This window comes from Martes martes (genome assembly GCF_963455335.1).
Source record: "Martes martes genome assembly, chromosome: 11".
Lineage (NCBI taxonomy): Eukaryota > Metazoa > Chordata > Mammalia > Carnivora > Mustelidae > Martes > Martes martes.
Window position 1 is genome coordinate 105013379 of NC_137899.1, and position 25912 is coordinate 105039290.

The 25912-nt window shown below is 57.0% G+C and overlaps 1 protein-coding gene across 5 annotated transcripts in view; it reads left to right on the top strand.

Moving 5' to 3' along the window:
- DPP6 (dipeptidyl peptidase like 6) overlaps positions 1-25912 on the top strand; it is a gene marked incomplete at its 5' end in the record, with an annotated part of 869135 nt that overhangs the window by 787763 nt on the left and 55460 nt on the right. For all 5 annotated transcript variants that reach the window (XM_080819089.1, XM_080819091.1, XM_080819088.1 and 2 more), the window contains 6 exons: positions 8283-8406; positions 10100-10138; positions 14989-15096; positions 17035-17126; positions 17860-17907; positions 19572-19690. In XM_080819089.1, the coding sequence (XP_080675215.1) occupies positions 8283-8406; positions 10100-10138; positions 14989-15096; positions 17035-17126; positions 17860-17907; positions 19572-19690 (530 nt within the window). The remainder of the gene's footprint in view (positions 1-8282; positions 8407-10099; positions 10139-14988; positions 15097-17034; positions 17127-17859; positions 17908-19571; positions 19691-25912) is intronic.

Consider the following 25912-nt stretch of genomic DNA (forward strand, 5'->3'; position numbering starts at 1 on the left):
TTTGCTTGTTTCCCTTGCCGCAGGAGATAGATCTAGAAAGATGTTGCCAGGGTTGATGTTAGAGAAGTTACTACACAGGCACCTAGTTAAATCTGCTTGACCCCCTCTCTCCCCATTAATATTGGTAAGGTCTGTGTTGCTGCTTGTATGTGTGCACACTCATTTTGTGTAAGTGGCATTGTGATGTATGTAGATACAGGTGTATAAACTGGTGTGTGTGTGTGTGTGTGTGGACCTGTTTCCTGAATTTTTCACTCAGCCATATGTAAAGACCTAGCACATTGCTCTATGCCTTCTGACTGTGCCCATGGTCTGGATTTCTGCAGTTCCTGGGAGTTTACCTTCTCATGTCCTCCTCCCAGCAGCTGCCTCTGCCTTATCCACCATCCGTGATCAGGAAGTGTGGTCTTCTTTCTGCTCCTTCTGTACAAAATAGGGACTCCCTGGGAGATTGGTACAGTGGATCCAGCACAAGTCTTCACTAAGAAATAAGAGGAGGATAGAGGTCATCGGAGCAACGGAACCCTCACACAAAAACCGGGTCCTCGTTACTAATGGCCTCAGCCTCAGCCCAGTCAGCAACTACACTGCCACCACCTTATCTCAACCACCATTACCTCCCCCATCAACACCAACACCATCATCACCATCACCATCATCACTCCCGTCACCACCCCCATCAACAACCACCTTCATCACCCCCATCAACAACGACCACCACTGCCATCACCACCATCACCACCACTACCATCACACCACCATCACCACTACCATGACCAACCATCACTGCCATCACTGCCACCACTGCCACCACCATCGCTATCCCCAACCATCATCACCACCACGGCCACCACCACTGCCATCATAGCCCCATCACCAACCACAACCGCTACCACCATCACCACCACCATTACCAGCCATCACCACCACCCCCATCACCGCTATCACCACCACCATCACCAACACCACCATCACCACCAGCCCCATCATTACCATCACCAGCACTACCGCCATCACTGTAACCTTCACACCCTATCACCTCCATCACTTGCCTCTGGGTCTCCTATTCAGTGAATCCCTTCATGTTCAAAGCGTGCCAACCGTTGAGTGAGGACTCCACCATCCCTAAGATCCCCTGTCCCTTCCTTCTCCCTCATCCTGACAGTTGGCCCAGCGCTACAGCCAACCCCTAGATGGAAGGGGAAGATAACACGGTCTGTTACTCCAGTGAAAGGGAAATTATGGAAATACACATCAAATAGTAATTTGTCTTACAGTCACATCATTTTTGCATTCTGCAAAACGCAGTCAGCCTGCAGATATGTTCATACAGTTACAAGGCGGCTCTGAGGACGAGCATGTACCCCTTATCACAGGAAACACTGTTTCAGGCAACACTGAACATTGTTCCAATGTGCTCGGCAATGCCTATCCACGAACGTCATTTTTAAAAAATTTCTCTCTCAAAGTATTTTTTCGCTCTGGCTTTATTCAGGGGATGAACGTTGCTGAGAAGACGCCAGAGTCGGTTGCAGGCTCTTCATTTCAGTAGATAAACAGACCTTTTGTCCCCTTGTCCTTTATTGCCACACAACTGTCAGAACCTTCGCCAGAACTTGGAGCACCGAGAAGGGACACGGCACGCTAATCCCTGTGAGAGAGACAAGGCCTTGTTAATATTTTATGGCAAGCAAATGGACTCATGAAAAATTCATATACTGCTTACCAGGAAGAGTCCGAGTATTTTGATTCGAAGGCACCTTTGGCTGGAGATTCATGAGAAGATTGTAATGTTTTCTCAGCACATGTGTGCTTTTTCAACACTCACTCCACACACGTCCTCCTCACAGCAGGGCCGTCCTTTACCTGCCCTGGAATGAGGGGTGTCTGTCTCCCCACACACAGGGATTGGGAGCTTCCCCCCACCCCAACGAGGGTTTGGCTCTCTGTGTCACCAGCCCCTGGAACTGTGTCTACACGGTGCGCAGTCCTCCCTGAATGATCTCTGGGAGAACACATGTTATCCGTTGGCAGACAAAGTACTTTAGAATAAAGAGGAAATTGGTAACATTTCTTCCAGGAATCTTTTGCTTCCTACTAATATTTTGGTAGCACGTTCCTTTTAAAATATAATTTCTATAATTCTTAAAATATGATCATCTATTTTCTGGGATTATCAGAGTATTTTAGCATCCCCCTTCATCTCAACATTGGATGAACCCTTGTGTCTTCCAAAGCCCCGCCCCTCCTCACTTGTGCAAATCATTCTGCTTTTTTTTTTTTTTTTAGATTTTATTTCTTTATCTGACAGAGAGAGAGAAATCACGAGTAGGCAGAAAGACAGACAGAGGTGGGGGGGAGTGGGAAGCCGGCTCCCCGCCGAGCAGAGAGCCCAATGCGGGACTCGATCCCAGGACCATGACCTGAGCTGAAGGCAGAGGCTTAACCCACTGAGCCACCCAGGCACCCCCAAATCATTCTGCTTCACGTCCTATTTTCTCCCCTACTTTTACTGCAGCCGACTTATCTGCCCACCGTTGTGTTTCTTCCTCCAGAGAACACCTAGTAAGGGCAGAGGTGGATGTGGCAAACCATCGCTAAGTGGCCCTTGGAGCCGTTCTCACCAGCGTGTCACGGGGCTCACTGAGATCGTGGTTCCTAAACTAGAGCACCACTGGGACCACCCGGGGCCTCGTTGGGTCATACGTTACTCGGCCCCACGCACGGAGTGTTGGGTTCAGTGGGTCTGGAGTGGGCCTAAGAATCTGTATTTCCAACTTTCCCGGGCACTGCTGGTCGGGGGACCACACTTGCATAATCAGTCATGGGGACAGAGACCAGCTCTGCCACTGTCTTTGTCCCCTGGGGTGGAGGCTTTGGCTGACTCAGTCGTAATAGCCCAGTGTTGTCATTACTGTCTGCTGGTGGCCCTGCGGGGGAGAGACCAACCTCCCTGAGCCTGGTGGCTACAGGGCGCGTGTTCTGCAACCCCGAGCGGGGACATACAGGACCGTGGACCTGGGCTTCCCCACCTCTGTCCACGCTTCCTTCCCGGCGGCAATGTGATGAGCACAGCGGTCACAGCAATGGCAACGTATAACCATGAGAGGCATCACCTGCTCCCACCCAAACAGGCCCCTCGGAGAGGCCATGGTCAAGGGGGCTCAAGGCTCTCTGTAGCTACATCTGTTACAATTAATCCCATCTGTTAATCCCATCACAGCTTCTCACATCATTCCTCTTCTTGCCTTCACGGCTGGGGGCACCAACAGCCCCTACAGTATGGCCAACTCTAACTACTGGTGACCTCATCGATGTTGAGTTTCCTTCCCACTCTAAGTCCCTCTAGGTTCTCCTCGGTCACTGCCTCGCCATCGCCCCTCGAGAGCCAGTGTGCGTCAAGCTGTAAGAATTACATAGATTTCTCCTCTAGGTACCCAAGCCTGGGTCCTGGATCAGGACTAGTAAGGGGCATGGCCTTTGCTCGTTGCCCCAAGGGGTTCCCAGCCTGGTTACTGTCAAGGAGAATTGCTGCTGCCTGATGATTTGAGAGACAATGGTACGGATCGCCAGTGCTGGGAACGTCTCGAGGAAGGAGGGGTGAATGTGGCCTCACGGAGAACGCTGCTGGGTCTGGAGAGTCTCGTCCCACCCGTTTTCAGCATCTGTAGCTGGGACCAGAGATGCCCACCCGTCTGATCTCATCACTTGTGTGTGTAATTAGATCTTCATCGACTGGCTAGGTAATTAATTCATGGAGTGTCTGCTGCTGATTTGCCCTCTCCTGTCCGCTTTTCTTGTCGTGTCAATTCATTTCTTCAGGAGCTCAAAAGGAAAATCTCATTCTTGCAAACTCAGTGTGGCCGGGAGCCCCTCTCCCTGAGTCCCCGCGTGTGCCGGTCCAGACTCTGCCTTGTGCACATCACTAACCTGTTTCTCGACGACTCCACACGTTGATTTTTTTCTTTTTCTTTTTTTTTTATTGTGTCGTGTCAGTCACATACCGTACATCATTCATTTCTGATGCAGGGTTCCATGATTCATTGTGTGTGACACCCAGTGCTCCATGCAATCGTGTCCCCCTTAGTAGCCACCCCCGGGCTCACCCATGCCCCACCCCAACCCCTCTGAAAGCCTCAGTTTGTTTCTCAGAGTCCGTGGTTTCATGGTTCGTCTCTCCCTCTGATCTCCACCCGCCTCGATTTTTCCCTTCCGTCTCCCCATGTCCTCCGTGTTATTTCTTATGCTCCACGAGTCAGTGAAACCCTGTGATAACTGACTCTCTCTGCTTGACTTACGTCACTCAGCGTCATCTCCTCCAGTCCCATCCATGTTGAGGCAAAAGTAAAAAACTAATAATAAGCTTGTAATAAGCTCTCACATCCCGGGACGGGAGAACAGTCCCTGTTCCTTCTTTTTGCCTCTGTGGCGACTTCCTCTGCCTTCTGGGAGAGCTTCCCAAATTTTCCTCCGTGTCTCTGAGTCCAGTTCCTCTCACCTTCGGATCTGGTTTCCCTAGAACCTTTATCCCTCCTCTTCGTCTGATCCTGTATTCTTAAGGTTATGTTCTGCTTTTCTTCTTTTTTCTTCAAAGAAAGAGTCTTTTCATCAGAGAGAGAGAGAGCGTGCGCGCACACACACTCTCACAAGTAGAGGGGGAAGCAGGCTCCCTGCCGAGCAGAGAGCCCGATGCGGGGCTCGATCCCAGGACCCTGGGATCATGACCTGAGCCGAAGGCAGAGGCTTCACCGACTGAGCCACCCGGGCGTCCCAGTCCGTTCTGCTCTTGTGCTGTCGGCATAGCTCCCCCTTTCCTTCATCCAGGTTGTGTGACGACCTCTGCCGTTCTCCACCTCAGGAAGGAGACAGCCGCCCACGCCTGACACCTGGCAACAGATGGCACAGGAGGGTTATTTTTGACTCTGAACTTCGGGGGCTGCTTGAACCTTCTCCGACGGAATCGGAAGAGTGAATCTCCCCCGTCTCCACCTGGCGTGCCTCCGCTGGGCAGAGTCGAATGTTTTCTTCTGCCTTCTTTATAATTTTCTGTGGGTTTTTCTGGATGTTCTAAGTCAATAGTCATCTATGAAAAATCATGACCTTCTGTAACATGGACGCAGCAAAGGTTTGACTTCCCAGATTTCTGGGTGGTGCAAGGTCAGGGTTCCTGAGGAAGGATGAGACCCCGGGAGGAGGATCCTGTTCTCCCACTTGCCTCGCAGAGTGAGGCGCGGGGTGGGCAGCCCGCCGGGTGGCTTCATGCGCTTCTATCTGTGCTATGGTTGCTGGAGGTTTTCAACACTCCCTTTTAGTGGTATCGTGATTTTACGTCTTTTTTGTGTGTGGTTTAGAGGCACATCCACACTAAGTTGGTAAAGGCTACCTCAGATTTGCCAACTGGATGCTACCGAGTGCTGGAAATCCTCGTGTGTCCGTGCGGTCCACGCTGAAAGAGGACCACGACACAGACCTTCCGCCCAAACCACCACCAACAGCCCGACGGACGTGGCCTCGGTCCTTGCCACCAGCCCCGTAGCCCGTCTGCGCCGTTTCCTGCGTAACCATTAAGCTACCAGCTTTGAAATTGGAGAAAACGGGAAGTGTGTAAGGAACCTGGAGGACTTTTCTTATCTACGTGTGGATCTCTCTTAAGGAAAATTTTGGAAAGGGGTAAAGGTCATCTTTTCCTTTCCACAAACATATGGTGGGACTCCAGATCTCCCGTCGCGAAAGAGCGTCCTTCGTTCCCGGGCGTTACTCCTCCGTGAGGCTCTGGGGTTGGTGGCTCCATTTAAGTCACCCATCCCGGACGGTGCTTTATCTTTGCGATTTGACTTGATTTTTTAAATAGCCGGGACGTACTTGGTGTGCAGCCCAGTCACCGATGGATTTCACGGGGTGGGGAAATATTGGTTCGAGGCACAGTGTTGCTGTACAAGGGATGAGGTCAGTGTGACGTCCTGAAGGATGCTCAGGCAGAAGGCTCCCCAGGGTCTTGGCGATTAGCGACACGAGGTCCCGTAACTGCCCAACGGGGAGGCGGTGCGCCTACGTGGACGGAGGTATATTAGGTCATCTTTATGGAGTCCTTCATAACGTTTATTGTTTCTAGACTTCTAAAAAGAATTTCTCACTATATTTCCTCGCCATAAAATCTCTAAGGGTGCCACCAGTTTGTTTGAAATTCATATTATGCCGATGAGGGACGGCCGATTCAAGCTCCGCATCAAGGTGTGGAAGCAAAGCCCGCGGGCTCCCCCGGGGGGGGGGGCGCTGCACCTGCCCTCATCCGGGCCCCTGCCAGCGTCCACACAAATATGCCAAGCGGGTCCAGGTTTCACGGTCCTGTCGTGCCATTATTTCTTCCTTTCTACAACATGCCTCAGGTCACAAATTAGGGGAGTAAAGGAGAGAAAGACTTATATTGGGTCGATAAGAAGATAGTGCAGAATAGCACCGTAAGACCTACAAAGACACATAGAGCAGATGAGTGTTTCCAAGGACGGGGTCCTCCCTAACCAGTGTGGAGGCCGGGGGAGGAAATAAACCAGTCGTCCCAGGAGATCTGACTTTCTCCTCCTTGATTTCATCCCGATGAAGCATGTTTGCTCGTCACTGTGACTTCCCACGCCACACCCCCAGTATGATTGTCTGGGTCCGACAGGCCCACGGTCCAGGACGACAGGGTTTCCGTCCTCGTGGCCCCGCCAGCTAGCGGCCTCTAGCATCTACCGAGCAGAGACCCAAGGGTCGTTTGTGCTGCAATTTAAAAATAAGAAGTATTACTCGAGAAGCGGGGGCCGGGCACAGACCCTGAGTTACTCTGAAAAGCCGAGATAAAGAAAAGTTTCCGTGCCCGCAGATACTCAGGGAGCCCATCGAACCTCACGTTAGAAACGGGCTCCGAGCCCTTGGGCGGGGCAGCGTCCGTGAGGACCTGCTGAAAGGCCATGCCCCTTGTCAGAGCAGGAGCCCGATGCTGTTGGGTGAGAAGGCAGGTCCTGTAGACACACGGACCCAGGTCCCCGAGGCCCGGTGGCTGGCTGTGCGGGTGGCAGGAGCGGACCCGGCCCTCTTTCAAACATCACAGCAGTTGAGAATGTTGAAAATCCTGGATTATGCCCAAGTGACATCCTCACCAGCCACATCCCCAGCACATGGGCCAAGACTGCGAACCAGCCGGGGGAGGGGACGGCCTGTTTTGATTAGCAGGTGGATTTGAGAAATAGGGACACAACAATTTAATCTCCTTGCGTGCTTAACCCAAGCTTAGTGGAAAGCACCTGGTGATTTAGGCCTTTCTGTTGAAAATAGTCACTGGGCGCACTCACGTGCCTGTCCAGCCTGCAGGGCATTGTCTAGTGAATGTGCTGCTGTCGTGAGTGATAAAGGATCTTGTAAGACCACAGAGTCATCATTCTGGACAATAGATCTCATTATAGATAGATGGGACAGGTGACGGAACAGGGTTAGCGGGCCTCTGGAACATTCTTGGAGCTCTCCTTGGGATAGTCTTTCTGTACACTTGTTTTCTTGGTATTTTCTTCTTCCTCTTAAACATGTTTTCTTTTTTTTCCCTAAAAATCCCATGTTCAAAGGGCTCTGGGTGGTTGAATTAATTACCAGAAGCCCCAGGAGCCCCCCCCCCCGGCCCCCGTCCATGCTAGGTACAGGGTAGCCTAGAACACTGTGATATTTCCAGGTTCGGGGGAAGGCAGGCATGTGACACCTAGGGTATCTGCTGGTGCCCGGAGCCATGCAGCGATTTCCCTAATTAGCCGGCGAATGTCGTCCCCTGGGCATTGTGCCTTTTCGGGAGAGGCAAAGGGAGCAGGGCGCCTTCCTCTGCTCGCCCCTGTGTGCTCACGGCCTCTCGCACTCCAGGAGGGCCCCTCTCTCCAGCCCCTCCCGGTCTCGCCCTGCTGCCTTGTGTGACCTCCTTGCTGCCTCCAGGGAGGCGTGAGTTTGCCCTGGGCTGGGCGGGAAAACCAAGCCAGTAGGTCCGCGGGGCACAGCCTGACTTATAAAACCCACGGGGCAGTAGGAGACACGGTTGCCCTCCGGGGGGAGGGCCAGCTGCATGCTGGGCCCAGCGCACCGTGGTCGCAGCCCGGACAGAACCACACTCCCGCGGGGCTCCCTGCGCACCGGTGATCCGGCTTCCCAGCAGAATTCAGCATCAGTGCACGGGGTCCAGAAGCCCCATTTCAGACCCCCGGGGCCGCGCGGCTGCCGGCTGCCATGGCCAAGACCGCTAACGCCGCGTGCCTGTGTGCCCGCAGGGAGTACTACATCACCATGGTGAAGTGGGCCACCAGCACCAAGGTCGCCGTCAACTGGCTGAGCCGCGCGCAGAACGTGTCCATCCTCACCCTCTGCGACGCCACCACTGGGGTCTGCACAAAGGTACGGGGCGGGGGGGGGCGGGTGCGGGGACCAATGGCGGGAAGCCTGGAGGTCGCAATGGAGGGGTGGGGGTTGGGCTAGGTCGCCGGGCACCAACCACGGTGGGGACCTACCCGCTGGCCTCTGCTTTGCTGCCACCTTGTGGATGAGTTGTGCACTGCGGCAAACCTCTGGGCTCCTCGCTCAGCGACCCGAGGAGTCCCGTCCTGGGACTAGGGCACACTCAGCGGTCCGTGATGTGTTATTCCCCTTCACCTGTGCCCGCTCCTGTCTCACCACGAGCATCCCCTCGTTCTCCAGCGGACATCAGAGAGGGGAAGGGATAGCCTGAGGCCCCGGGACCCAGGAAAGGCCAGCACTACAGCCCGGCTTCCCCCTTGGGTGGGCTCTGTCCTGCACCCGCCCAGAGCAGGTGCATCCCTGCGTGGGTCAGCACCCAGGTGGGCCAGCCTCTGCCTCTGAGGGCACCGGTGAGGCCAGCAGTGTCCCTAGGGGCCTCACCTGACTTATTGTGAAGTCAGAGAAGGCAAACAAACGTGGGGAAGGCAAAGTGGAAAATACGTACAGAAGCAGAGAGAAAGAATGGAAACCCGGGCGGACGCCTGGCCGCCGGGCGGGTCAAAGGAACGGCCCCTCCACTGCCCCCGGCCTGCAGCGGGCATGCCCTCTGCTGCGTGGGCTCAGATCCCTGCACTCCAGGGCAAGCCCTAACAGGCTGACCTCCTGGTATTAGGTTAAAAAAAAACCCATTAAACTCCATTAATCAACCCAGGCGTGTCTTTCAGAAGCTCCTTTTAGGACCGTACATTTCTATTTCCCAACTGGGGAGGAAAACCCCCGCAGAGCCGCTTTGCTGTGTTTTGGGTGGGGGGACACAGCTCCTGCCGCACCAAGCACAGTGTTAGGGTGAGCTCAGCGATCTGATGGCCCCCAGTAGGTCAGGGATGTGCCTCGTTTCTTGATACGATGGAGATCAGACTCCAGGTTGTGCCGATGGTGTCACTGAAGGGAAGGAGGGAGGAGGGAGGGAGGGAAGGGGCAGACGCGCGGCCAGGGGCTGGGAATTGCTGGTTCTCTACCCTTCGTCTCATCCGTGCCCCGACCCCGTGTCAGTAACGCAACCCCTTCCTGCCGTCGGTCCATGGACAGGACCCTCCACCCCCACGCCCGGCAGCTGGAGGTCAGACCAGTGCGGGGAGCAGGCGCCCCGTTGCACTGCGTCACGCTGGTGTTTTGTTTTGTTTTTGTCTCCCGTTGTGCATATTTCCACACACTCCTGGGAGATTTACTTTTCATTTTACATTTTCTGTCCTTGTACTGTTCTGGGCCACCAGGATTGTCATTCAGAGCTGTGAACTGGACGTGTGAGAAGTGTCCACACACGTGCACACACACACACCCTGCACCAATGTGGCACGTGAGACCCTGGGCCCCAGGGGTAGACGTGCACCGTCTTCTGGGGGCTCCTGCCCGCCATGAGTGCGTGGTCCTCGCTGCTGGGGCAAGTGACGTTTTCCTCGTTCAGGGACACCGGTGCGGGGCTGGGACGCTGCCTCCTGGGTGGGCCAAGGCCCTGTCTGTGCTTGCACAACCACCATCGAGGGGCATCGAGCGGTTCGCAACCAGCTGGTCACAGGCACAAAACATGCAAAAACAAGACGTCCTTTCTCTAATGCTCCTTGTTCCATTTCAGAAACACGAGGATGAAAGCGAAGCCTGGCTCCACAGACAGGTAAGTGCTCCTGTCGAAGCTCCCACGCTCTGTCCGCACCGGCCGCCAGATCCGCCACCGCCGTGCTGGCCTCCCGGGTTTTCACCACCGAATGGCTCCCCCCGTTCAACCCCGCACAGAGCCATGGAGCTTCGAGCCCCGGTGGGAGGTGTGGGCTGCTTGGCCCATCTCACCCCTGCTCCCCGTGGCCTTGAGCGTGACCGGAGAACCCCAGGGCCACAGGAGATGGCCTTGAGGTCTCTGGGTGAGATCTCAGGGCTGTCAGAGGGACGGCCTTTTGGAGGCCATGAGGAGGCCAGAGGAGCGGCCGCAGTCTGCTCTGCCCCAGCCAGAGGAAAGGAGACATCTTTCTCGACTTTTCTCTCCGCGTGCTCTCAGGGGTCCAGGGTGAGGTGGACCCCACAGTGGTGTGGCCTGAGCCCTCCTGGGGACCTGGCCGAGAGCCCCCCCCCCCCAGGTTTCCCATCCCGACGCAGGTCAGAAAGGCCTGGGATTCCAGGAGGTCGGAGAGGCCGACGAGGACAGCCTCTACCCCAGCAAAAACGGTCAAACTGCCACAAAGTAGCGAAGCCCTCAGCACCGGTGTTTTCTGTCGCTTTGTCTCACTGCGCAGCCCATCAGAGAACAGGCGAGAGTGTTTTAGAAGCTTCCTTCCTTCCTGTCCAGCCTCCTGGTGGGAACACGGCCTGGGAACTGGTGGGAGAAGTCGCACCGGGCTGGAGGTCGGGGGTCGTGGTGCAGCGGGCGCCGGCGTCCTTCCTCACTGATGTGAGCGACCGGGGTCGGGGCCCGCTGCCGACACCTCCGCCGTGTGGAGTGGACGGTCTGTCCCCACCTCCCGTCACTAATTCCGGGGAGCAGCCTCACAGGGGGGCCCGACTGCTTTTCAGGACTCCTCCTTGCCAGGCTTCCCCAGAAGAGGACTCGCCCAAGTGCCCGCTTCTGTTTCCCGCGCGGAAGCCAGGCTGCCAAGCCCAAGCCGAGACGATGCGGGGAATGAGCGAGGGCTCCAGGCCCTACGGCGGGAGCGGGAATGATGCCGGCGTTGTGCTGGGAAGTTCCCAAAGGCCCCGGCCCCGGGATGTGCGCACAGATATCACACATGTGTGATGTGTGTCCGCTTGCATCAGACAAACGTCAGGGAGGTGGACGGGAAGAATCAGGAGAGAACGCGTTATCTATCTGGTCGTCTGGACGACCGATATTTACGGATCGGACCAGGCGGCTACTGCGTCAGGTCCTTCTGAGCCCCCGGCTAGCAAGTGCGAGAACATCCTTCCTCGTCAGGGCTCAGCGACGCTCTGTTGTCTGGATAGACCACAGCTGGTTAATCTGTCGAGGGGCATTTGGGCCGTCTCTCCCGTTTGGCCATCTTGAGCAGAAGAATGTTCTGCGGAGGGACAAGAGCTGGACAAAAGGACCCCCACCGTGTGATTCCGTGAACATGAGACATTGGGATAAATGAGTTCACGGAGCTGTCGCTGGCTGCCGGGGTGGGGGCGGGGGACAGGGAGGAGCAGCTTCAAGGGCCTGGGCTTGTCTCCTGGGTGATGGGAATGTTCTGGAACCAGAGAGGTGCTGGTTGCCCGACATCGTGAGCATACTAGGTGCCACTTAATTATTTACTTTTATTAAAGTGTTTTGTTTTATTTTATGTGAATTTGACCCCAATACATTTCTTTAAATGAATCTACTCGAGCTACCGCTCTCACAGACCCACCGGGCAGAGAAGAAGATGAGAGGCGCACACGAGTCCAACGCCAACGTGCGGCCAACGGAAGTCATCCTACGGCATGTTCAGGAAATGTGTTCAAGTGTTAGCGGTCAGCAGGACTGGAGCAGGGAGAAGAGAGTCTGACCTGAGGGGGCAGCCCTGGGGCCCCCAGACCTCCTGGAGTCAGGGGCAGCTTCTGTGTCTGAGTAGGAGGGGATGAGGGGGAGCTCCTGGCGGCGGCCCAGCGATGTGCTACTCTCTGGGAGTGGGGGGGCTGCTGGTTGTACGGCGGCTTCCCTGACCTCCCACCATCCTGGCTGGTCCTTGGGGTGCACAGCCTGCAGGGCTGAGCGGCTTGGCGGGCCTCTCCACCGGTGCTGCGGAGACACCGTCCACGCTGGGAGGTTCCTGTATTTATCAGCAGCACGTCTTGTGGCCTACCTGCCAACACCATCCACGCTCCAGACGGACAGCCCAGGTGGGACTCAGGAAACCAGACCTTCTCCAGCAAGATCAAGTCAACACTAAAAAAGTAGCATAAAGAATTACAACTTTTAAAACGTGGACTTGAAGGCACTCACTGAGCAAACAGCTAACATTTTTAAAACAGCCGTTGGAGACTACATGATGCTGTTTCGAGTGGAAGCGAACACGTCCCAGAAAGGAATCACTTCCTCTAAGCTGGTGCTTCCCCAGGTCTGGTCCGGGGAGCATGGGGAGGCCCTGATTTCTATGGTACCACTCCCCGGGCATCAGTAACACAGAGCTCCTCCGGGGGCAGTTGGAAAATCCAGTTTCAACAGCGTCTCATGACAGTCCTTTCAAAGAGATGATTCCTAAGGGATTTGATGGACCCTGCCTTTCACAAAATAATCTGTAGCATTTCTGAATCCTTCAAGATTCCACGAGGTCTTGGAGAGTAAGTTAGAAACGCGTTCAAGGCTGACATCTGTCTGCTCCCTGCTCTAGGCATGGGCACTACACCAGCTCGAGCAGGGCATGGTGTCCTTGGAGAGAACCAGAGTCTGGGACGTCCCGTCTACCTCAGGAGACCCAGTCTGCTTAGATCAACGGTCTTCTGATCCCTGGCTGCCAGGGGAACCGAGGTGGGCTGGAGCAGACCCGAACCCCCACTCCCTCTCTTTTCCTCCCCTGTGCTTTCTGAGGCCAAAACATGGACCCTGTGGGGCTCCCCATGAGCCAACCCGGAGGAGACAAGTGTGTACGTGTCCCACAATCGGAGGTCCACCCAGTTCTTTCTCTTCTAGGAATATTCCAGAAGAATAAGCAGCCTCCTCCCCAATACACACACACACACACACACACACACACACACACACTCCATCACCACCAGCAGTGACTTGGCAACGGTGTCCTGATGCAGATCCATGGGGACTTGTGGTAGAGCCCCAGAACCCATCCTCTGGTTGAGGAGTTGGTCCTATGGGCCAACGTCCGACCGTCTTTCAGCTTTTACCAGAATTTTGGTTTTGTGATTTCAGGATCCAGGCTGGGGGATTGGGCAAGGTGAGTGTATCTGACCACTCTCAGGAAAGAACTGGCAGACACGATACGGAGAACTCACGAGGAGTCCCCTCTGCACTGATGTGTGGCGAGCGCCGTGGAAAGACATAGGCTCTCTGTGGCCCAGAGAGACTAGGATGCTTCCCCCAAAGCCCAGGAGAGCCAGAAGCAGGGTTAACGTCCGGATCCCCTCCTCAAAACCCACTGGGCTTTCTCACCGAGAGCACAGGTACAGCCCGAGAAACCAGGTCTCAGAGAGGCTCGGGCACAAGCTCCCTCCCAGTGTAAAGTCAACGTCAACAGGACGAGGGCCTTCTCGGCGTAACAGCAAAGCACCTGGCCAGGACTAATTACTTACTACCTTTATTCGGAGAGTTTTCCTCTGCCAAAAGGGCAAACATTTCCCCCAGAAAACCGAGGCAATACTGCAGGATCCGTCCCGCCCCTGGCAAATAGAAGCACGTTTAAAAAGCCGGAGTCGCCGCTCGCTTTCCCGCTTCCTCTGTGCTTAAATACCACGCTGCCTGCTCTAAATAGGAAAACAAATATTTGCAGATTGAAGGTTTCATTTTATTGCAGATATTCATGAAGATTAAATGTCACATTAATCACGTGTTTGTTTATTTCTCTGGGGCGTCGCATCTGCGCGCACGCGTCCCTTCACCGGGGAAGCGTGCTCCTGGCGCCCGCGGGGGCGTCTTTCCCGTGAGCTCAGCCCGTGTGAGCGTGGAGCTCTTTGAGTCCGAAAACACCGCCTGGTAGCCGACTCCCTGCCGTTCACGGGTGGAGACTTCCAGGCCCGAGCTCTGGAGAGGCCTGGCAGCCGCTGGACCAAAATGCCTTTTCCCCATCGAGGCGGCGGCCAGACCCTGGGGCTGCCCGGTGTTGTCGGGGGGCCGCGCAGAGATGGGGGCAGCACGCCGCCGGCCTCGGCTTTGAACCCAGCCCGCACCTCCGTCCCCCGGGAGGGCAACGGATCCCAGCACATGTGGGCCCCGTCCAGCCCGCGCCTCGAGTCAGAGGTCCCTGGGAGGACGGTTCCCTGCCCTTGCGTCTCAGAACGCGTGAAACATGTCCTCGTTTGCTGTTTCTCACTCTCGTTACTTGTCTCCCGGCTGGGCCCTTCAGAGCGAGATGGGTTTAATGAAATAAAAACAAAAGACAGGACCGGACGTGTAGAATTCATGTTAGGGAAAATCAGATGTGGGAGTGCTCAGAACCGCGTTCTTCGTGGTGGGTGATAAATGCCGCCCCCCCCCCGCCCCCCATGGACGCGTGCCGTGCCCCGAGCCGGGCTAACGCTGAGCCTCCCGCGCCGCCGGCCGGCTCTGTCCCGTGAACCAGTGCGCACACGCGCCCCCCCGGGGGTGTTCTCTCGCGATGGGCTCTGCTTCTGGGTGTCTCTGCTGGTTCCTCAGCCTCCCTCCTGGAAGAGAGAAGGTCTGACTCCCGATTCCCCGGGAGAGGAAAGGCCCCGCCCAGCACTGGTTCGTCCCACCGGATCTCGCATTAGAAATTACAGAGAAAATGGATCTCAAAATGTTTGTTGCCCTGGTAAACCTCCTCAGAATGAAGGCTTTTTATGGACCCCGTCCTTTGCTCTCGTCCCCAGAACGAAGAGCCGGTGTTCTCCAAGGACGGCCGGAAGTTCTTCTTCGTGCGAGCCATCCCGCAGGGGGGACAAGGAAAATTCTATCACATCACCGTGTCGTCATCCCAGGTAATCCCGACAACTCCTAAAACTTCGCCGTGCAGGTGACAGCCCCCGTGGCGGCTGCTCTGTGCGCCCCAGTTACCGGCAAGGGCCCCAGAGCGAGCCCCAGGGTCGGGACGCGGAAGGCAGGCTCCAGGAGCTGGGGCCGGACGGGGCTCCTGAGTCCAGGGGTCCTGCTCAGGGCAGCGGGTCACGGTGGCCCTTCCTGTTGTGGCTCAGAGATATGGTGACGCTTCTGACGGGTCACAGCAGACCGTGGGACCCGAGAACCCAGGTCTACGACCCCGTCTGCTGGGCTGTCCCCTTACCCGCTGTCCCAGGCCCGCGGGTCGAGCACCTTCAGGGCGCAGACTTCCGGGAACAGCACACGCGGTCACCACGCACCTGTGGGGCTGCCCCTGCCGCCGCCGCTGCCGTCTGGGGGCTCGGGGCTCGTGCGCGGCGCGTCACGGAGCGGGGAACCTCAGAGCCTGGCGGGTCTAGAACCAGCAGCGGAGGGGGGTGCCCACCGGGGGCGCCCGCCTGCGGCACCGAGGTCCTGGGGAACGCTGCCCTTCGGGAGGCGGTGGGGAGAGGGCGTGGCGCTTCCGGGACCCCGACCCTCATCTCCCGAGCCTGGATCCCGTTTCTGAAGCAGCGTCAGCCCCTGCGGTGCAGGCGAGGCGAATAGCACTGGACTTGAAACAGTCGCCGAGAGCCTCCTGTAGACAGTGCGCAGGGGGCCCACGTCACAGGCAGAGCCGAGAGACGGTTTCGGAAGAACAGGGCGAGGACGCCCCACGTGTAGGGCCCGCCTGGAACAGGAGCGGGAGCGGCCGTGACCGCGGAGGGCCCAGTTTCCGTCCGCGGGGGCCGAGCGGACTCTCTGGCCCACTTCCCCGGTCGCGCACCGTGGCATGCTCCCTACAGCCCCACGTCCTGTCGGCGCATTTGGGGTCACGTTAGCCAAGTGTTTGTTTCTCACTTGGCCTCGGCTCTGATTTCATGCATGTGATCGGCATTTCCTGAGCGCCCGGTCAACATTCCTGCAGGAACTGAGGTCCCCCCCGTCCAGGGGGCACCCCGCTCCCCCAGAGCCCCTCAGGCCCCACTGCCATCCAGACCTCCTGCCCCCCCACGGGCTCTCCCTGCTCCGAGACCCCCACGGCCCCACCTTCCCTGCCCCCCCCCCCGCAGCCTCTCCCTGCTCCGAGACCCCCACGGGCCCCACCTGACTTGATCAGCGTCCGATTCCCGCTGCCTCCCCCAGCACGTGCCATCCAGCAGGCCGGGCCTGTGCCTCACACCGGCCCCTCCACACCCCATCCCAGATCACAGCGTTCCTGCTGAGAGGGTCGTGTGTCCCTCCCTTGCGGTTTATTATAATTATTCCACTCTGGGAGGCACTCGGGGGGCGAGTCTGCAACACTCAGTAAAACGGTTCAAATCATCCTTGTAAATAACGGCAGAGAATGGCAGACACATGTCCTCCCTCCCTGCCTCCTCCCCTCCCTTCCCCCTCAGTTTCTCCCCCTCCTTCCTCCCTCCTCCCCTGACTCCCTCTCGTCTCTGTTTCCTTGCCCCCCTTCCCCATCTCCCTCTCTTTCCTCCCTCCGGTCTCCCCATAGCCATGACTCAGGTAACGAGTGTCACACACTGCGAAGGACAGCTTCAGCAGGCGGGGCAGCACTCCTCTCTCCCGTGGGACACGTGTGTCGCGGGTGGAGGCATGGCCGTCGGGGTCGCAGGCGACAACTTGCACGGATGCAGACTCTGCCGGTCCTGTGTTGCTGACAAGCAGAGGAGGGGAGAGGGCTGGGGCTCAGGGGTTCAGCTGAGGCTTCGTGGACAGGCCAGATCGGGGGGGGGCAGACGGCACCCCCCTCACGGTGCAGGGGCTCCGGGATTAGGAACGAAGCGTGGGTCGGGCTGGCCAGCTCCCCCACATCCTGTCCGGTATTCCAGCCCAACAGTAGCAATGACAACATACAGTCCATCACCTCCGGAGACTGGGACGTGACCAAGATCCTGTCCTACGACGAGAAGCGGAATCAGATGTGAGTACGGCCGGCCTCCAGCCCCGGGCCCTTCCATTCAGTGACACGGGACTCCCTAGGTCCAGTGTCTCGAGGGCCCCGCTTCCAAAGTTGCGAGACCCTGAGCACAGGGAGCCGAGTGGCCAGGCCCGCTGTTTGCGAGTTCTAGGCAGTGCGCAGAGTGCCCCATGAGCACCCTCTCGTTCCGCACCGCGGTCCCACGGGCTCCGTTGACTGCCTCCGGCCCCGTCCAAAAACAAGTCAGCTGAGACAAAGTGAGGTCAGGTCACTGAGCCCAGGTGATTCAGGTTATTCCGATGGTGACGGGGGCGCTGAGGCTCAGTTCGGACAGCGGAGGCCAGGCCGGGATGCTGTTCACAGCTTCTCCCTGATCCTGGGACCAGAGTCCTGGCCTCCGCCTGAGCTCCCAGGGCAGGTGAGCACCACTCCTCCACGTCGCTGCCCCAGGCTTTACGAGGTTACCTGGCTGGGCCTGGCCCTCCAGGAGCCTCACGGTCTTGCAGAGAAATTCCTGCGTCTGAGTGCAGGGACCCGCTGACCCCAGCACAGCCCTGCCCACCCCCGGCTCTCCCCACCTGCACGCCCACAGGACTGGGCCTGAGTGACGGAATGGGTCCTGTCCCCACGCACCCCCAGAAGTCCCCGGGGTGTGTGTGCAGCCGGAGCCTGGCGGGGGGACGGCAGGCCCACCCCCAGGGCACCCCCATCCCTCTTCACCTGCTGGTCTTTGCAGCTACTTCCTGAGCACGGAGGACCTGCCCCGGAGGAGGCAGCTCTACAGGTACGTGGGCACTGCCCTGGGGGCTTTGGCTTGGCCGGTGCACCCTGTGCCGCAGGGGAGAGGGGAGGGGGCGTGGGGCACACCCACTCCAGGCCGTCCCTGCGATGTCCCGAGAGCATGAGCAGGAACTACGGGGACCGGCGTCGGCCCCAGTGGGAGCTTCTGTTTCCTTTTTCTGCTTTTGCCGAACGAGTTTCCCCAGCTCACTTCCTCCTGTTGATAACCGAGGGTCTCTCCTCCTCACCACCGTCCGAGTCTGCTCTCGAGGGCTCGTTCTCACGGGGCTTCATCACAGGCAGGCGGGGCGGGGTGCGTGCTGGAGGCCGGCTCTGCCGTCTCCACGTCCCACCCGCTGTGACCGGCAGCTCCACGACCTCAGAGAAGGGGAGGGTGGGGGGCGACATCTGAATCCTGGAAGGGAGACCGTCCTAGGGTGCGTCCCTCTTCAGTGTCGACCCAGTGACTGTTCCGGCCAGAGCAGGTGGTGGACGCTGAGACGGGATTGCCCGAGGTGGACGTACGGCAACTTTTACCTCCTCGTGTTTCCCCGACTAGAAGGATGGGACCGCTGGTGGCGGCCCTCACACGCAAGCCGCTCTGTGTGCAGCTGAGGGCCTGTGAGGGTGACTCAGTCTGGATGGAACTGATGCCTGGCTCCCCTCCCCGCGGCAGGGAGCCTGGAGAAGCCCATCGGGGGGACCAGTGTGTCCCCTCCCACCCACCGGTGCGGATGCTGAGAGTGAAAGGCAGGCTCGGCCGAGTCCTTTTGGAAGGAAGAAAACTCTGGCAAAGCCGTGGGGTCACAGGCTTCTCTATGTAGCTGTGCATGTCTGTCCAGATAATGTAGCTCAGTTCGTCCCCCCCAGGACAGAACATGATGAAGGCAGACCGCGTGCCTTTCCCTCTACCTCACACATAGACCAGAAGGTCATCTTCTGGCTGGCACGAGGGATCGTCCCCACTGTGGACAGGTTTCCGGAGGGGCCTGGGGTCAGAGTGGACCCTTGCCCTGCAGAATGCTCAGGCAGGAACTCCCCCAGGCGTGTGCCAGGACTCTACCCGTATCTTCAGGTTGGAAACCCATTTCAGGCCTTTCTGACGTGACATTGTGCTAGACGAGTGTGGTCACGGGGTTCTCCCCTGGCCCCACCGAGTGAGGAGCACCAGCTCTCGGTGCCACCCTGCAGGAAAACCCGCTGGGGTGCAGCCCAAGTTCAGTCCAGCCCATGTCTCTGGGGCTCCCGGGGGGTCCTGATGTGCCCTATGCCAGCACCGGGCGCTCAGACACGGTCCCAAGATCTGGAAAACCAGCTCCTCTTCTCCAGAGAGCGGGGTACAAGGTACTAGATAAGCGCACCAAGCACTGTCCCCTCACGCTGGGGCGCACGGGCCTGATAAAGGCGCAGGTGACTGAGCGTGTCCCCAGGGAGAGAGCGTGCCCCTGGGGAGCGGAAGTGCTGCGAGCTCCTCGGAGTTGGGGGCCGCCCCCAGGCAGGAAGGGGGACGCAGACCCAAGTGTTGAGGCTATCTCAGGAGACGAACACCAGGGGTCCAGTGTGCAGGCGCGGCACCAGGAACTCTGGAGCGCGTGGGGGGCTCTGGGGCTGCCGGGGGGTCTGCACCTTGTCCGCGGAGCTCATGGCCTGCTGTCTCTGCCCCTCCAGCGCCAGCACGGTGGGCACCTTCAACAGGCAGTGCCTGTCCTGCGACCTGGTGGAGAACTGCACGTACTTCAGCGCGTCCTTCAGCCACAGCGCCGACTTCTTCCTGCTCAAGTGCGAAGGTTAGCAGGCGCGGCAGGCCAGTGCCCAGATGTGCGGGGGCGGGGGGAGGGTCCGGCGAAGTCACGGGTATGGGGGAGCGCCAGCAGGGCAGTGTTGGTCGATGGTGGGAGCGAGTCCCAGAACAGGGGCAGGGAAGGGTCCTGCGAAGTCACGGGTATGGGGGAGCGCCAGCAGGTGCAGTGTTGGTCCACCATGGGAGCAAGTCCTGGAACAGTGGGTCCTGCCTGGTGGCCGGTACGGGGGACCGCCAGCAGGTCCCTGCACCACCTCTCCATGGGTCTTATACACCCTCGCGGTTTACAGCCCATCCGGTGTTTGCACACCGTTAATCCCAAAGTTCATCAGCATTGTCCACAAATGGTCCTGGGACGTGGGCGAGTGAACGCCTTCCACCTTGATGAATGTAGGCCATGTATAAAGGGAATAAAGGAATTTCAAAGATCAACTTCTCAAGCATATTTAAGGACGGAGGTGATAGGAACAGTCTCAGACAAGAAAAAAAATTATTCTCCAGTGATGTAATTCATGGGTAATTTATCCCAGAACGTTCCCGATCACACCAGTCCGCATATACAGAACAGTAGCCACGTCCCACAGTGGACAAACTGGTATTTTGCATCTTGTTCTCATGTCCTAGAAAGACAAGGTATGAACCCATGCAAAGGTAAGCGCTAATACACACGGTTGTTACAAATCGTGTCTCCAAGAAGAGCCCCCGAGGTCACCTCAGAGGACGAGACGCCGTGACAGGCAGGACAGACCTGGCCGGGAGCAGTTCTGTCTTGCGAGCCGTGGTGGAGAACAGGACTTTTTGCTGGACTCGGTCTCTGTTAGCCTCTGCCAGCTGCTGGCCGGTGCACGACCTCATCCTCTTTTCATGACTCCCGAAGTCTTGAGAGGCCACACAACAGGACGCCGCTGCCCCTGGGCCACCCCAGGCTCAGCCCCAGACCCTCTCCCAAGATAATAGGGAGACAGATGGGGTGGGGGGCCTCTGAAGTACAACTTCAGCCCCCCTTGACCCCTCCAAGGTTATTACCAAACCCCTCTCTCCCATGCATGCTGGGGAGCAGCCGGCCAGTGGCTGAGACCTCGGGAGCCAAAGCAGGAAAGAACCCGAGAGTCCGACGCTTTGATTGTCCGTGGGGAGTTGGGTGCGCGGAGCTGAGACGGAGCCTGACCGAAGCCGCAGCGGCAGACGTCCGTGACCTTGGCTCCAGGAGGAGGACGTAACTGTAAAGCCTGCAGCGCCCTGACAAAACCCAGAAGGGGCAGGTGGAAGGGAACGTAAAGTTGAGGGTCCCAGACGAGGATCCGGCATCTAGACTCCATTTAAATATTTCACGCGTTGCCTCATCTCAGCGTCCACATGAACTAGCCCTCTGGCCTAAAACATTTCTCTGTAAATATTTTTTTTCGTATTCACCTATTTTCTGGCTAGAGTCACTCAAAGGCCCAAATTAACCTTGGCCTCTGAAACCTAATCAAAACCTCATTTTTAAAAGGGGGTTTTCTAGAAAGACTTACACGTACAAAGACAACAACAGCCAACCCTCAGGCCCCGGCGCCGTGAGGGGAGACTTGGCCACCATGAAACTAATCCAGGTCGTGCCCCCGGTGTCCCCCCCACCCCCGTGTTGCCGGTAACCGCCGCGGGGTAAAGTTTCACATGATTACGCTGTCGGAGTCTGATCGCTTGGGGTCGTGTTGGGGACGAAGAAGCAAAGGCTCACCGAGGAAGTGACTCTTCAGATGAAGGCGCGGGTGAGATTCAGAGTGTGGGGGGTCGGGTAGAGCACGAGAGGAGCGCGGGGAGCACTGAGAGCGCACGGACGGTCCCCACAGCCGGGAGCCCCCACCTGTCCAGCGGAGACTTGCCTTAAGGAGTCCAATTTAACAACCAAAATGAAGTCTCAGTAGTTCCGTTCCCCCCGCGGTTCCCAGCAGCGATGAGCGCAGACCTGCCTGTCTGACCCGCGGCAGCATTTGTTAACTTCGTCCCCTGAGTGTTTCTCCCACACCCCGAAGCTACTCTGGAGACCCTGTAAGCCTCTGAGCAAACTAACGTCCCCACCCCCGGCTCCGCAGGCTTCCCTCGCCCCCCCCGCCCTGCGGCGCCGGGCAGAGCAACCGGGCTCAAAGACCCGGCCAGAGTGGCCCCAGCAACAAAGGACCCTCCCCGTCTGGGCTGAGGAAAAACGTGACAACATTAGGGGATTCTCTGGGAAGTGGGGGCAGGGAGCTCTGGGGACGCCTCACGTTCACAGGTGCTCAGCTGTCGCACAGGGAGCGTGATCCGCTCCGTCTGGACCGTGGTCGGGGCTGGAGCCCAAGGATTTAGAACCAGGACAGGGCGGACACCAACCAGCCAGGACAGGTGCCCAGTCACAGCAGCCGCTCGCCGTCCACCGGGGTCGGGGTGGGGGTGGAGGTCGCCGGGGCTGGGGATCATGCGCGTGGCCGTTAAATCACGAAATTGGGACCCCCCCCCGCCATGTGAAGGCCTCCTGCCTGCCTGTCTGCCCCTTCCATTATGTGGGGTTTGGGTAGGTTCATGGGCTGTGGCCCTGTCCCCTTGACTTACAGGATGATGCTCGGCTTGGCGTGGGAACTCCACCCCAGCCGACTGTCCCTCATCCCTGTCTGCTGTGTAACTAGCCGCCTGGCATCGGGTCCTTCCCCTGGCACGCGGGCGATGCCCACCCTCCTCGTCACACCTCCCCTAGGTCTCCTCGTCCGGTGCTGGTTTCTCCACTTCCTTAGCATTCGGTCTGTGCTTTCTCGAGGCCTGTCGCTTCTGTAGTTCTGTGTAAGTTTTTTAAGACTTTATAGAGAGAGAGAGCGCGCATCCATGCACGTGGATGGGGGAGGGAGAAGCAGGCGCTCCGCTGAGCAGGGACCCTGATGCGGGGCTCTGTCTTCTTCAAGATCATGACCTGAGCTGAAGGCAGACGCTTAACCAACGGAGCTCCCCAGGTGCCCCTGTAATTCTTAAATTCTTAATTTTAATTATGTAAACATTTTTAAAGGCATACGTTATTTTTATACTTTGGCACACAATAGGTTAAAATAGCACAGGTGAGGAAAGACGCTTACCTCCACTCCGACCAAGCGAGGCCTCTCCCACCTGTGCCAGCATCTCTGTCGACAAGACGTGGGTTTCAGACGGTCACTGAGTGCTTGCGTGAGAAGCACCTGTAAGCTGGAAGCGGTAGGACCCGGTGGAAATTCACCCACGTATTTAACGTACAGAGGTTTAGATTGTTCTCCAGATCTCTGGGGTCTGGCGGAGCATCCAGAATCCAGTGTTATGATGTAACACTTTATAACGATTTCCCAGGAAATATCAATAAGTTTCGGTTTGCTGGTCTTCTCACTGGCCCAGTACGGTCAGGGCCTCACGCGTGTTCAGCGTGTTCAGCTCTTTACGATTTGAAAAGCACATTCCTTATTTTTGGTGTTTACGTCCCCATTTCTGATTCATTGCGATTTCTCCTCTTACGCAGCTACCTTAGAGCTCCCTACACCGAACGTACTGCCCCAATCTTCCGTGCTTTGTCTTTGGTGGCTCGGTGAGGGCCTGTCCCTTCCCCGGAGCTCTCCCCAGGCGAGGGCGGATTCGGATGGGCCCCTTGGAGGAGCCGGCCCAGGCAGCGTGGGCGTGGCTGTGGGTTCACCCTCAGACCGCTGCGCGCAACGGGATCTGGTGCTGATTCCTCAGCGGTCCTGGGACACCAGCTCAGAAGCCCGGCTGCATGCCCGCAGAGCTGGGACGTCACCTTCAAGCCTTGGGCACCTCCTGTGCCCTGTTAAAGGAAAAAAGTAGCCACCGTCTGTATATGTTTCCTGGGGCTGCCATAGCCCATGACCACAAGCTCAGTGGGCTTAGAGCAACAGAAGCATGTTCTCTCGCAGTTCTGGGGGCCGGAGTGAGAAAGCAACTCGTCTGCAGGCCTTCCTGGAGGCTCCGTGCCTCTCTCCAGCTTCTCGTGCTGCCAGAAATCTGTGGGATTCCTGGTTGTAGATGCACCCACCGCGATCGCCGCCTCCAGAGGCCCGTAGCCTTCCTCCTGTGTCTCTCAACCCCAGTTTCTGTCTCCTTTAGGGACACCGACCGTGGGTGAGGACCCACCCCATCCAGCCAACATCAGCCTTACTTGGTTCTATGTACTTGCGATTAGGACTGCAACACATCTTTTGGGGGGACACAGTTAACCCAAACCTCCCTCTGTGACCCAAAACACCTTCTTCTGTAAGAAAGAGGGGAGAGAAACTCTGTTACTGTTTTTCTCGGGGACACAAATTTAAGGGCAACCACATAAAACTTGGTGACAGGGACTGCGCCTAATGGCTGCACCACTTTCTAGAAGGAGAGGGGCTGCTGAGGAAAGCAGTGGGATCTAAACCACGCTTCCAGAAGATAACGCTGGCGTGTTAGCAGAAGTGTACGTTTTCTCCAGAAAGTCTTCTTCCATGTTAGAAAGGGAAATGAATACTCACACCACGCAGAGCTTTGAAAAGTGGTTGGAGTTTTCTCCTCCCCAGCTGAAGTCAACCGTGAGGGCCATGGAGCCACTGAATCACAGCACCCCATTTACAAAATCTGAGTTTTACAATCATGGCCTCTGTTTAGAGAATTGGATTTTTCTCTTCAAACTGAATCCCAAGAGCACGATTCATTTTCCTTCGAGTTTGCCCTAAGGATGCAGTCAGTCCTATTTCTAAGAAATGCCTGAACTCCACCAGGAAAACAGGACCTGTGCATGAAGCATCGTTTGCTATTTCATTCCAGTTTCCTGTTTTAAAAATTAATAAATCAACTTCTTTTTCTTGGAACCCAACGTGGTATTCTAGCTTCTGTTAGGAATCCTGCGGCAGTTCTGGCCCTCACCTCTCTTCGGTGTTCAATTGTGATTTAGGAGCAACTTGCCAGTGGTTAAGACACTCGGCCGTAGACTCAGCAACTTAATTTATCAAGACAAACTTCTGCATTTTGAAGTCAAATTGAAACAGACTACAATGACATAAGCTTAAAATACAGTGAAGGACTCTCTCTGATTTTCTTCTTACTGTTAAGTGCTCAGGGCTGTTGCTGCCATGGAGCGAGAGAGGTCACAGAAGTGGACAGCAAGGAAGGATGAAATCAGACAGAGCTGGCTAGGAGCTGGGTTCCTCCACTTCTAGCTTTGTACTTGGGCACGTCGCCTAGCCTGGCTAACCCCCCCATTTCCTCATCCTGAAAACCAGGGCAGCAACAGTAGCCATCTCACAAGGTTGTTGCCAGGATAGAGGGAGATCACGCACACACAGTGCTTAGCATGGCATCTTCGACACAGCAAATGTTGCAGTCATGTGACCATCACCATCACAGGTAAGAGTGTCTTACCTGACCGCCAGCCCCTACCTCAGCATCTGGAAGGCGGGGCTGACGCTACGGAGGCTTGACCGCTGTGAGAGTAACAAAGCAGATCCCTTACTCGGTGTTTCCAAATGTGAGTGGCCGTCTGATACCTCATCAGGGGGGGCCTGAAGCCCTGGGTCTGCCCTTACACTAGCGGGGTAGAAAGTTCCAGAAGTGACTGCGGTAGACAGAGCCACAGAACCTCGCATCACCCCTCCGTTAGGCACGGAGTAGAAGAACCTCGTGGCTTCCGGAGTGCGTAAGCCGTGGGAGCCCCTGCAGCCAGTTCTCGGCAGAACTTATGAAGGAACCAGAGGTTCTAACTTTCTTCAGTACTGGCTAACTTCTCTCCGTGTGCCATTTCCTCTCTCTGCCTTTACTGCCTCAGATGCCCAGTGCTCACAGCCACCCTGGCCACATCTGGACCGCGGGGACTATAACAGGAGAATTGCTCACTGACGTGCTATGTTACGTTCTCCCTGAGTTGTAGCCCCAGCAAAGCCATGAGTGGCAGGGACGAGAAATAGCTGTTGACCTCACGGACCAACCCCACCTCACTGCAGGTCACTGGCTACAGTGCTGTAGGGAAGAAGGGTGCTTTGGCCAAGTCCAGGCTCAGCGAGGAGGAACGTCGTGAGCAATTGATTGGTCATGTCTGCCACGCGCAGCAGTGAGGGAAGGAGGCGGTGCGCACACGCCACGTATCCCTTCCTGGAAGGAATGGAAATGGCTACTGATCTTGACACTGATGCGGAAATTTTCCCCGGGGGAAGTTGTTGCCCAGCGTTTCTCACTGAAGGACAGCTGCCGGCCACACATG